General features: G+C 42.9%; 1 protein-coding gene across 2 annotated transcripts in view; it reads right to left on the bottom strand.

Annotated features, from left to right (window-relative positions):
* Positions 1 to 8,306: 8,306 nt before the first annotated feature.
* Positions 8,307 to 13,795, bottom strand: part of KCNK12 (potassium two pore domain channel subfamily K member 12) — a 28,819-nt gene continuing 23,330 nt past the window's right edge. For both annotated transcript variants that reach the window (XM_068675858.1, XM_068675859.1), the window contains exon 3: positions 8,307 to 8,639. In XM_068675858.1, coding sequence (XP_068531959.1) covers positions 8,492 to 8,639 — 148 coding nt within the window. In that variant the 3' untranslated portion in view covers positions 8,307 to 8,491. The remainder of the gene's footprint in view (positions 8,640 to 13,795) is intronic.

The raw sequence follows: 13,795 nt of genomic DNA, 5'->3' as shown, positions 1-13,795 counted from the left end.
TAATTTTTATTTTTTTTTCACTGAGATTAGAGTGACTGATGATTTGGCCCATGGCTCTACATTATTCTATTCTTGGTAGTTCTCCATGGTTTAATCTCTCTCTCTCTTAAATTTATTGTCTGTAGGTAAAAGTGTTATTTTCTCTCAGGAAAACCTTGGAAGCTTGTGAACATCTCACCCGTTAGCATTGTAAAGTTTAGTTTTACTGATTTCTAAGGGATTCCAGCAACGCAGTGAAAACTGGATAGTCAGTGGCCAGATGCTCATTTATTCTGAGAAAGAGTAAAGCTATACAGGACCTTAATCCCCCTTCCATGCATACTGTGGGATGAACTTCTTATCACCTTTCTTTTCCTTCTTCCCGTGTCAAAAGAATTCAGGTGAGGTACCAAGCTGCTTAAAGATATTTTATGTGCACAAAAGTTTTTGGGGAATACAGTAACCAGTACACTAATCTGACATTTGCAGATGATGGCTAAAAATGTGCTCTTTGGAGAGGATTTCTTCTTCTAGGAGAGGAAGGTGTTTGTGGGAGGGGTGCTTGGTATGAAGCCCAGAGCTGCTGATCCACTGGCATCTGGGCCAGCCTCCCCTCAGGGAGGGTTTTGGCCATAAATAAATATATCCAGAATTTACCCATTAAGCCAGGGGAAACCAGGACTAGCTGGTGCAACTGTTATTTCAGGGAAAAACAGTTTCTGCTTTTGTTCTTTAAATAAATTTATATTCTTGCAGCACTCTGCCCGCAGCCTTTGTACAGCATTTGAACCAGCACGTGGTACTATCCTTGTACGCAGCCTGCCATCCGCTCTGCACGGAGCTCATCTTCAGCCCGCTGGAGATTTGAACGTGCCTGTGGGTTTGGATCTGTCTGGGGGACTGCACGTATGGGAGAACACAACATGTCCACACCAGGGCTACTCTGAAGCTTCAGCCTATACTGCATGTACAAGCAAAATGTTGCTCTCAGGGAATGTGAGGTAGTCAGTTAATTTCACTTAAAGTCACTTAATTTCAGCCTTCACACTCAGCATTGCGTGACATTGAACTGCTGTGAGCACACAGAAATCACTCACAGCACCAGCTGCAGTAATGAAGTACCCTTTGTGGGAACTGCTATTTCCTCTTGCCTTGCTCTTGCTCAATCCATTAGACGAGAACTTGGTTAATTAAGAAAAAGAAAAAAGTAATTAAATAAAAAGCATGAATAACTACAGAGCCCTTTAACTTCTTAACAAATTCCTCGTTGTAATTTAGCGTAAATGTGGCAATACAACTAAAGAGGGCAGAGAGCAGTAGAAAGCTCCAGGTATGGCACTCTTAGTATCTCCCAAGAGATGAGGAGAACCTGCAACCATCTGTCTTAATTAAATTGTGTATTGATCTCCTATTCAGCTATAATGAATTCTGCTGCCTCCACACCGTAAGCCAGCAGCAAATACCACATCAGGTGCTCCAACAAGTGGGTGATCCATTGACCATCTCTTGTAGCTTTTCCCAGAGTCACAGCACGCAACATTTTGTAGCATTCACACAACTGAACGCCTGGTTATGTGGAAATGAATGACTGTCCATGTCCCGGAGCTGTGGTGCTCCTTTGAGATGTGTTGTGCAAGTAGGACAGGCTAGCTCTGGGCCCTGGACAACACACAGAAACCTCCTGTTTCATATTTGCTTCCCCAGGCCTGCAGGAGCTGGTTCTTCCACACCCATGGCCTGTTGTAGTCCTATGCTGACGAAATAAGGAAACTTTGAAGAAAACAGGGGGACTGGCAGCCCTGAGCTAGCAGAAGCAAGGCAGATCGGCGTTGGAGGTGAGCACTCCAGAGACTGAGCACACACTTGTGATTTTATCAGGGTCTGGCCTATGCCCTCCAAAAGCCCAGGGCCAGCAAGTGGCAAATGGCGCATTGCTCTGAGGAATCCACCGAATGTCTGGGGGTCAAGGGGGACGTCACCAGCCTGGTGAGTACAATTTATATCTTCCTGTGGGTTTTTGGAGTGCGGATTGTCAGCCTCACATGTAGGCACTGTGGTTTGGCAAGAATAGGATATGGCCCTGTGAGCTACCTGACCTGATCGGTGGGTTCAAGTCAAAGCTGAGCGCGAGCAGCCGCTGCAGGGAACATGGGAAGCAGTCAGTCCAGGATCCTCCCTTCCTCCCCTCTTGGATGCATCCTTAAAAATTGGTCTAAATTTGGTGGTGATTATAGGACAAAGGGTAAAATTAGGCAACACTGTAAGCAGGAGTGGCCTCAATACAAACTGGATGGTGGGGAACAATGGCCAGAAAATGGATCCTTCAATTATAATACTATATTGCAGTGAATGTTATTTTGCCTGCGGGAAGGAAAATGTCATGAGTTGATGTATGTTAGTGCTTTTATAGCATTGTATTGGGACCTGAGAAGCCAGACTGAGTGTGGGTTGTGGGAAGACCATATTATGCTATGTGCTGAAATGAACTTCCAATTGTTCGTGCATGAATGAAGAGGGGTAGTGGCCAGTGTGATGAGCACGGTGCTGGGAAGCTGGAAAAGACCTTGGTCTACTTTTCCAAACTGCTAGATGAGACGAGTAAGGGACTACCATCTTCCCAGAGGGCAGTAGCAGCGACTGTACTCCTAGTCCAGGGGGCTAGAAAACTGGCTCTGGGACTACCTTTGGTGGTATTTGTGACCCCTTGGGACACTGTAGAAGCAAAGCCACTACCCCATAACACCTCAGCACAAACAGCTGAATTAATTGCCTTGACTAGGGCCTTGGGATTAGCAGAAGGGAAGGCCCTCAATGTTTATAAACATGCCTTTGGAGTGTTACATGCCCATGGAGCCACCTGGTGGGAACAAGGGCTATTGACAACAGCTGGAGGACCAATTGAGCACAGCCCAGAAATGTTGCAGTTTAACTACAAAGCGCCGAGGCACTGCAAAGGCACAAAGGTGTAGCAGTAATGTGTTGTTAGGCCCACCAGAATGGTAATCACGACACAATAATAGGGAGCAGAAGAGCTGGCTTAGCAGCTAAGGAAGCAGCTAGAAGAACACCAGGAGGCCTACAAGGTATGTTAGTGCAAAGACTCAATCCAAGGTGGGGGGAAGGTTGGGTAAGACAATATTTGCTGTCTTTGTGGATTCCAACTGTGTGTGCTTGTTGGCCAGGTGCACTGGGCATGAACCTCCAAATAACACTGTGAACTGTGTTGCTGGGGAGGTGGTGGATATGATTATTTTTTTTCTGCCCATGCTGCGCTCTATGCCCAGGAGACCCCATTGCAGCAGAGCTGGCCAGCCAGAGGCTTTGCCAATGCTGGCCATGTTTTTTGCTGACCAGCGTCACTGTTCTCCAGCTTGGCTTCCTCTTCTGGCTTTGGGCTGCCAGCTAACAGCAGATCCCATTTTCCAATTGCTTGGGCACTGATTAGGTCCCAGAGTGATGAGCTCTGTAAAAATAGATAGAAATAGTGCAAAAAGTAGATGTTGTCCTTGGCAAAGGAGAACTCAGTTCTAGCACAGCTGTGAATCCACCTGGCTTCCAGACAGCCAGCAGCAAATATCTGGCTTTTGCACTGTTGAGTTGATATACATAGGAATCAAAGGGGAGAGGAAGGGAAAAAGGGGGGTGGGGGTAATACAGATAAAAATGTATTACGTTCATTTTTCTAAATACAGCTTTTTGAAAATATTTTTTTCCCTCCATTCTGCACCCTCCTATCAGGCTTCATTCAAAATGTACCTGTGAGTAGGCAGGTGGTGATGGGTATTTATTGATGGTCTGTATGGCAGGCTGAGAGAGTGGTGGTGGGGGTAAACCCGGCACTGCTCAAAGCAGCTTCCAAGGCTTGTCAGAAATCAGCCTCAGAGACCCAACAAGTGTCTCCTTCAGTATATCCCCAAAGCTAGCAGTTCTTATTTCAAAATGGCCTGAGGGGACAAAAGTAGTTTCTGGAGAAGATATTTATTCAGATGTTGCTCTTTACCCTCCTCATATTAGAGAAGTGGAAGATTCTGAATGGACGTTGTTGATTTTGTGGTGTTTGTGGACGGTTTTGGAAGGAGACCAGCCTTTGGCTTCCCCCTGAAGCTATTCTCTCTGCAGGTGGGAGTGCCCATTCACCTGTGGGGTGGGTTTTAATGACAGAATTTGCTGAACAGCAGGGGCAGGTCCCCACGTGGGCACCCACCCTGTCATGTAGCCCTGTGGGCTGTGCTGCCTAACTGCAGCAGAAGAGAGCTTGGAGACTTGAATTGTCTGGTAGCTAGAGCTTGTTCTGGGAAGCCACGCTTCCAGGGCAGGAGATGTGATATATTGATCATCAATGGGGTGCTAGAAAGATACTGAAGGGTATAGGGCTGAGGCTAATAATACCCAGTTGTAATATCTAGGGTTTGGAAAAAATTGAGAGCAGAGATGACTGACAGTGCTGAATAGTGCTATGGACTCATCTCCTGGCAACATGGGGCACCGCTAGTGCTGCCTGGGACTGCAGCACTGGGAATCCTTTTCCCAGCCCACTGCATCCTTGGTTTACCAGCAGTGACCCTCCTGCCCTCACTACCACAAGCTGTGTTTCTGCTCCTGAGGCAGACGCTGTTAGACACCGGGAAGTCAGCCAGCATGGTGGAAAGCAAAGTGTGGCTGAAAGCCAGACTGATGCCTTCATGCCCGATGCTGAGCCAAGGGGCTGACAGGCAGAGAGCTGCTGGGAGCAGCAGCATCACCCTGAACAAGAGGTTCTGGCATGGCACCATTTCTCCTTGCCTTTTTTGGGGGGCAAAGACAATTTCTTTAAAATCCTTTAATCAAATTATGTTTTTAGAAAATGTCTCCCAAGTCTCCTCCATTGGAGTTGCTATGGATTTATTCAGCTTGGCTTAAAGGGCAGCCAGGAACCTGTCTTTGGCTGCTAGAGCCCAAAAAGCTCTTTGGCTCACCAGGGAAGTGGGCATGGCATCAAGCCTGCTGGAATTCAAGAAGTGTTTGGACAACACTCTCAGACATATGGTCTGATTTTGGGGTGGTCCTGTGTGAAGTCAGAAGTTGAACTTGATGATCCTTGTGGGTCCCAGTCCAATTTAGAATATTCTATGATTTTGAGCCAAACTGTCTTGGTGAAGAGTGGATTGAGACCAGCCCTGAGGAGAAGGACTTGGAGGTGTTGGTTGATAAGGAGCTCAACATGAGCAAACAATGTGTGCTTGCAGCCCAGAAAACCAACTCTGTTCTGACTGCATCAAATGAAGTGTGGCCAGCAGGTCAGAGGTGATTCTCCTCCTCTGCTCTGCTCCCCTCCTGGTGTACTGCATTCAGCTCTGGGGCCCCGAGCACAAGACATGGACCTATTAAAACAAGTCTAGAGGAGGGTCATGAGGATGATCAGAGCGCTAAAGCATCTCTCCCATGAAGACAGGCTGAGGGAGTTGGTTGTTTTCTGCATGGAGAAGAGAAAGCCCCAGGGATACCTTACAGAGGCCTTCCAGTACCCTAAGGGGGCCTACAGGAAAGCTGCAGAGGGACTTTTTGTCATGGGGTGTGGCAATGGGACAAGGGGGAATGGCTTTAAACTAAAAAAGGGTAGGTTGAGATTAGAAATAATGAAGAAATTCTTCACTTTTTTTTTTTTTTCCTTCTATTTCCTCTAAAGCACTGGGGATACAGCCTGTAACTGCCATTTCTAATATAAAGTAATTTCTGTTTAAATGATCTCACGGATATCATGGCTGTGTTAAAATTTCCCATCATCTATTAGATTTACTTAGAAATGTTTAATTTCTTCTCTAATAGCACAGCTGATGCTCATGAGAGGTTGTTTAATTATAACTACATTTGGGGAGATGGGGGAAAAATATAAAGTTTGATATAAAAAATCAAGATGTCACTTGCAGTCACTAAGAGCCAAGGGCAAAGATTGAGCCTCGTTATATGGGTATGAACAATCTCTTCCTTGATCCTGTATAGTTGTTGATGGGTTTTACCTGATTTGCAGTGATTTCAGGAGTGAGTATGTATTCCTCTGTATAATTCAGAGGAATCAGTTTGTTCTTGCATGGGGGAGAACACTGTAAACCCAGGCAGTGTAAGGAGACACAGGTGGCTGTGGCTTCTTTCAGAGCTGGGGTTGGAGGAGAAGACTTCAGAACTTGTATGGCCAATGTGGGAGTAAGCTGGGGAGAGCCCAGAAGTGTGGAAAAGGCAAAGTGATCCCCCCATGCTCCTTTCCTGAGAAGTGCTCCTGGGTTTGTTCTCTCTGGCATGTCAAAATTAATCTGTAGCATATTAGGCTAAACATTTTTCCTTTCCTGGACACGTCCATTTAGCCAAAATTCATCATTTGAAAGACACCTACTATCAAATTCCCACTTATTTCCTACTGAAAGGGCCTTCCTGAGTGTCTCAGAGTCACTCCTCCTGTGTTCTCCCTAGGATGGGGAAGTGATGGCCACTGAAAGCAAAGAGACACCTTTAGATGTCTACTCTTAGCAAAGTAAACACAAGCATGTAATTTACTACTGTTCTTTTCTTTGTTTTGTTATTCCTTTCTCTAGTTTGCTGGCAGCATAAGGTCAATATAATTTCCTCCACCAAGTAAGTTGTAAATGTGGTATTTTGTCAACTAATTGACACCAAGTTGGCGATTAGCACACAGGTGTCAAACTTTGCACAACACACATCCACTTGCAGCATCAGCAACTATTGGGGGGAAACAAGGGGACTGGCTCTTCTATTTCTGTAAATGTGCCCAGATAGGAAGTATTCCTTATCATTTGCTATTGCTCTGGGGCTGAAGCACCCAGGAAATCATCCTTCTTGGTGTCAACATACATTGTGTGTTTGTATGAGACTGATTAAACCCCATGAAAGCAAAGAGGCAAATACAGAGACTGTGATTGTTTCTATAGCACTAATTTGAAAGACATTCTAGGTGAAGGCTTTTGACTTATACTCATTTCAATAGCCTATTTTCTACCAAAATAAGTGGTTACACGACTAGGGTGAGCTGGATTTTAACCTTCATGTAATCTTCCTATATAAAGGTAACAGTCACACAAAATGCACGTTCCGACCTGGGTATAGACGTACAAAGTATGGGACAGTGTGTTTCTCAGTGCATGATCAGATGTCCACCAGTGGTAGAAGGAGAAGGACATTCAGATACAGGAAAATGCAACAGCAGTCATCTTAAGCCACTGAGGCTTGGAGCTGGGTGACTGGAACCACTGAAAAATGTAAAATACCATTAAAGCCCCATATTACACTGTACAAGGTCTAATAAATCAGCAGGAACTGTCTCACCATGCAAGCACCAACCCTCATGCTATTTTCTGTAAATATGAATTTCTATCAGATTAGTAGCTTTTTTTCTCCCATATTCTGTGATGAAGGATTTTATTGTTTTAATTGGGAAGAAATTGAATGTTTCTGAGGTTATTAACTTCTCCAACCCTGTACAAATGCCGGGGGAACTGGTACTCACAGCATCGGTGTCTGATGATACCTAGCAGTGGTGAATTCAACACCAAGCAGCCAGCAGCAACCCTCTCCCTCTCGTCATATTGCCCAGCACAACTTTTGGTGGCTTCCCCTCTCCATTCTTTCCCCTTCCTGACAAGGAATTTTTTTTTTTTTTTTTGTGTGTGTGTGCGTTTTGGCAAGCAGGAGCTGTCAAATCAGTGCCTGCAGGTTGTGTGTCTGGCTGGGATGCAGCAGGAGCAGGTGCCTTGAAGAGCCTCTGCCAAGCACCAGCTCTTGTTGGGGGTTATTTTAATTAGGTATAGAGGTGGGTGAGAGGAGCGTGGGTCTGTGAACCAGGAGCTGGGTCTGTGAACCACAAAAGTTTGTACTTTGGTTCCATCCTATCTAGCAAGATTAACAAGCCTCCACATTCAAGGCAGTAACGTTTCTCTGCCTGCAGCATGATTGATTTTTTTTAAATGTCTCTCTTTAATCAATACCAAAATATCCTGGATTTATCTTAATACCTTGGACAGAAGGATCCTATTGATCTGAATGAAAACCGGGGAGATAGAGCAGGAGTTCCTTATAGCTGTTTACAGAGCAAACAGTTTCCATCTGCTTTCTGTGTTCCTGCAAAGCAAAGAATGGGCTTGCTGCCGTCTTTACTAGATGGTAGCCATGTGCATTATAAGCATGTCACAACAGTCACCCCCCCGAGCTCTACCGAACCATACGCTGGTGACTGAGCATGCTTCACACATGAAGAAACTTTTCTCTGAGAAAGAAAATCGAATGCAATCAAAGCAACACCAGCAGCGCTGGCTCCAAAGAGAATAATACTCACACACATCTTCCAGGCAGCATTTTCTCTTTTTTATTTCAAGAGTCTTTGTAAGAGGTTAAAGGCAACAATCCAAGTGCCATCTCCAACCTGCCACCCTACCAGAGGTACAGCAATTTTAACTGGCTGTGCAGCACAGCGTTAAAACCACAGAGGCATGTTCAGTGAGCATGGTGAGCAGGTTCTTCGGGGTTCTCACTCGCTGTGCACCCCCGGACAGTGCCTTTGCACCACTTGGTGATGCTGCTGACCGCCAGCCCTCTGCGCTGCCCAGTGCCGTAACCCTGCTCGTGTGAATGAAGGGGTGCGGAGCCAAAAACGTCCACTCAATTTTGTTTGCAAGCTGTATATAACACACAAGTAGATTTGAGTTTAATTAGCTTCGTATATGGCTTTTAGTCCTCTACATTCAAAGATCTTACACTAGAAAAATCACAGGCTGACATCAAAAATCGGATGGGTTAGTTAAAAGCACTCGCAATTATTGGATGTGCTGAAGGGAAAGTTCCTCTCAACCCAGAACAAAATAATTTTTAAAATGTCACTTGCTTAAATAGATTTCAGTTTTGAAGTTTATTTCAGCTTATTGTTTTGCTAGGAAACATCGTCTCAAAGATTACAAATATCTCTACTTTCTAGTCAATGGTTTACAGGAATTTATATTTCCTTTATTTCAGCTCTTGACTCAGTAAACACAACTGAAATTGTGCTGTAAAATTAATATAGTTTCTTTTGACTCCTAGCATACATTTGAAAGTAATTGTGTAAGGTTAATTAGGCTGGCTGCTACCTGGAATTCAATGAAGTTACTCCAAATTCAGACAAGTGCAGTTGGAGAGCAGAAAATGCAGAGCAGCGTTTGCTTCCTAGAACCCCCCAGCTCTTTCATTTATGTGATCTCCTCATCATTCAACTCTTTAGGAATAAGATGAGCAAAGTCAGCAGGTGAAGGAGCATCTTTGTTCATTTCTCACAATGTGGAGAAAAAAAAAAAACAAGACACAGCAGTACCCACGGGAGGACCGGGCTCCCAGGGTAGCCCAGAAGGCTCTGGGTACCACCCTTACCAACCCTAAAGGGAATTTCCACTCTTTTAAGTTGCCAATTCTGTCACTTTTGGAAGTAGAAAGTTATTTGAATCTGAGGTCCTGGAGGTGAAAGTCTTGCAGTGCACAAAGCATTTTCTAAGATTGCTGTCATCACCAAACCCACACGAGTGGGAGTTCCTGACAGGTGAATTTTGCTAAAAGTGAGTGAACAGCTTGTGGAGGAGGAATGTAAAAAAGGGGAGGTTTTCAGGGTTTTGTCTGTCTGGCAACAGAGACTGATGCACACCTGGACCTGCCACAGCTAATATTGCTATTCCCTGTGACAGGTTTCTTGTAAAAAGCACATGCTTGTGTATGATTTGCTGTCATCCTCTGATTTCGGTATAGATGAGAACCTTCCCTAACAGTGCAGAAACATCTGCAAAAGCTTGTTCATCATTTGTGCTGCTGTAGCTGTTTGCAGGGCAACGTCCAGCACCCTAAAAATCCAGTTTCTGCTCTCCTAAACCCAAATTTCCTTCAGTATTAGGAAAGCATCTATGTCTGCTACCAACAGCAGCTTCTGTATGGATCATCATTATTGTTTCATCATGATTTATTATTTGGATTATTTGGCTTTTCTTTAGATGCTTTTTTATTATTATTTTGTTTTATTTTGATAGCTTTTTTTGGCAAAACCATGACCATCAAGGGCTACCTGCACGTGTTTGGGCAATCAGGTCTGACAGAACCAGCACGGCAGCTGAAGGCCAGCTTTTCATGAAGCCCATGCTGAGGAAGGCTTGGCTAGAGAGGACTGCTGCCACTTGATGTAACATAATTGTTAGATGATAAGATGTTTCTTCCCTTTTCACTGTTAGAGATCTCTTAGCGAAAATAACCAGCCTGGGCAATTGATTCATCTTGTAATATTTATACATGCTGTCATCATACAGGAAGCCTAAACAAATTATCCCATCCATTTAACTGGCAAATTAAGATCACAGCGCAGCTGCTTTTCCAGTGTAAAGCGAGTCAATAACTACACCTGTGCCCCAAACCCTCAATTTTCAGGAACAGCCAAGTTCAAGGACAGCCAGAAACCATTTGGAATATGTGAGGCACATGCAGGGCTTTGCTGTGCCCCTCAGGAGTGGCTCAATACCAGTCATGTAAACTTTATTTTGGCTTTTCTCTACTTCCTTATACTGACAATTCAAATAAAATATTCCTCTAATCAGCATCATTCTTTCCCCCCTGAAATAATGGAAAGCATTAACATTGAAAGGTTCGTTCTTCTGAGTTACTTTGCGTATGCTGGCCTTGAACAAGCTGCCTTTCTCGCTCTCAGCAGCACCAAACAACACAGCACATGTATACACCGAGTTAGTAAACCACCCTCAACACAGCAGCTTTTTACCAATGGTCTTTTTGATAAAAATGGCCAGCAGAAAGTGGAATTCCATTATCTCTGTTTATTTGCCTGAATTAGAATTACATTAGTATGCCCTTATTTCATAGTTGCCACACAGGTGAAGTATTCAAGTTTTGAGAGCTTGTAGATGCAATCGTGTTTGCAGTGATCTGGTATGCTCAGTTTTAATCCCTTTAGAAGTTCTGTTCATAAGCAGGAGTGTGTGGAATAGAGCAATTTCCAAATGGGATTTACATCTGTCTTACTCTCTGTTAAAATTTTTACACAAATTGGATAAACTGGATAAAATAGGAATAACTTTTTATATAAAACTGTACCTTTAGCATCATTCACTGAGTTAATGTCAAGTTTCTATTGGTAGGAAAAATAACCAGTCTGCTAATTTCAACCATTACAAATAATTTATACTCATAATCTAGAATTTATAAAACATTTTTTTAAACAAAAGTGTTCAGAAAAGTGTCCAATTTCAATGTTTCTCCTAAGTATGTCTGCAATTAATGCAAAGGGGAAAGTGATACCACCTAGGAAAGTGTATGGGTAATTCCTTTCACAATGCACACTGAAGCACAGCAATAAGCAAATACCAAACACAAAAAACAATGGAATTAACAGAAGAAGAAAAATTCTTCTGACATTCACAATAGGAGATGATAATACCAGTTCAGTTAGAGATACCTACCAAGCTGTGTCCCTTTTAAAAAATAAAAAAATTAAAAAATTAAATGGGAATAGCTTTGAGCAGATATATTCTTTTATCACTCAGGTCCTTTTGAACTGGCTTGAAATTTGCAACTACAAATTTTGCAGAACGTGTACAAGGCAGAATTCCACTAAGCTAAAAAATCATGTATCTGTGTAAGTAAAGGGACGGCATCTTCTATTTTTGTAAATAAACGTTATCTGCACACACACAAAGAAGCCCAAAATATTTTTCAGGTGTTGTGCTTTTAGATATTGAGGTTTTTACAATGAAATGAGAGCTGAATTCTTGCTCATGGCTGGATATATTTTACTTGCAAGGAGTAAAACAGATGTCCTAATACAAAAATTAGAAAATGACAGCCACCGAGAAAATACTTGGTGTTTGAATTGCACAGTCAGAATTATCAGTGATTGTGTATTGTTATAAAGGCATTTATTTTGAATTGACTTGCTGCCTTTGAAAAGTAATCTTACAGTCTGTGAAATACAAAGGGATTATAGGAACATCTTATTTGTGTTTCTTTGATGGTTTGACAAAGCATCAGCTGCTGGAGGGTCTAATCCTGAAAAGACTTGTACTACAGTACTACACTATTTAAAATCCACTGACTTCCTCATACCCAGTGCTTCCTTGTGCTTGGGAGCTGGCTGGCATGTGCCAGGGAGTGACATGAGTCTTGGGACTGATGGGGACCTTAGTCATGGGAACTAGGACCTGCATTATACCTAGAATATTGCTCATCCATGTAGCGGAGCAGCACAGCTGCTTTTTCCACAGTAGGTTTGGCCGTTGTCTTCCTGAAATCCAACCACTACAATGATCTCCTCCTGGATGAAGTGCAGAGTGAATGTAAATGTGCAGCCCCTCTCCCTTCCCTCTGCTGCTCACAAAATATGTCTCTTAATGTTCCAGATGAGGTAGATGAGCCTGTGATGCACCAAGAGCTACTTTGGGCTGTGATGTTGTCTGTGGTTTTATGATAGGTGTGAACATCTCAAGAAAGTAAAAGGGGATCAACAGGTGGCAATGTCCCTTGCTAAAGGTACACTTGCTGTTCTTTGATAGAAGTCTATTTTTTTTCCTGTGCTAAATCACCAGTACTGGGTGCTCTGCTATAAGTGGTATCCATAAGCACGCTATCTGTCCTTTCCCTTGGAAGGAATAAATCCAATGACCTTGGGTTTTACATTATGGGTATAAAATCCTTAGGGAAATTGTTGTTTATAGGTATATTCTAATTAAGGGGTAGATGTTAACTATTACTAAACAAAAAGAGAGGAAAAAAAACAAGGCATGCATCTTTATTGGACTCTGTGCTGACTGAGGGTGTGTAAACTGAAGCAGCCTTACCTCTGTGCCATCACTACACAACACGCTTATAAGGCATAATGAACCACTCACTTACTGTGCATACATTAATATGCATATCCTGTGAGTCAGACCTCAGGGGAACTGGCCATCCGTTTCCCACAGACGATGTCGTGCTTCTGTTTTACTATTGTGACTAGGCACAAAAGCAGATTGTGAGCTCAGAATGGAAGAACTCATTAAAAAAAAAAAAAAAAAAAAAAAAGAATTTGCGTATTGGTTGTACAATGCCCGAAGCACACCTCACTAGCTGTTTCATCTGAATCAAATATTTATGTGCCCTAACTAAACTTACTCCGTGACATAACATTTCTTGTGTCATTTAAATACAACATTGAAAATGTACGTTAGTTTGAGAAGGCACATTAGTACTCCAATTAGAGCAGAAGCCATATCCATAGATTTGCTTAGCAATCAGCATCACACCAAGTATGAATTTGTTTGAATCAGTGCTGAACATTCATTGGAATAATTAGGCACTGACTATTTTTTCAAGTGAAGAAGTTAGACCAAAAAAAAAGTGAGAATTATTTCCAGTAATAATTTTGGCTGCAAATGGAGATGACAATTGGGCCATCAATTAGCACGTACTCATCAAAGAGGCAAAAATACCAGTTATAACAGACTATCTTTCCATTTTTGGTTTTGCTGCTTTATTCCAACCACTGCCTAAAGTGCATTTGCAATTCTTGCTGTTAGCAGCAGTTACTTATGAAAGATTTCCTCTAGAGGGGAGACGGGCAAATCAGAATTTCATAAACTGCAGCCTTGTCCCTCCTAAACTGCTGTCTGTGATGGAGGTCAACGAGATTGTTCCACTGAACTTTTATATTGTTTGAAGGACATCACTTACATATCAAGGAAATAAAAGGCAATTTATTTATTTTTTTCACAAAACATGAAGTGTGTTTTCAGATGGGAAGAAAAGTGGCAATCTGATGATGTGTTAGTGTGACTTGAAA

This window comes from Anas acuta, chromosome 3 (assembly GCF_963932015.1).
Source record: "Anas acuta chromosome 3, bAnaAcu1.1, whole genome shotgun sequence".
Classification (NCBI taxonomy): Eukaryota; Metazoa; Chordata; class Aves; order Anseriformes; family Anatidae; genus Anas; species Anas acuta.
Note: the sequence above shows the minus strand (reverse complement) of the source record. Positions and strands in the feature narration are given on the sequence as shown.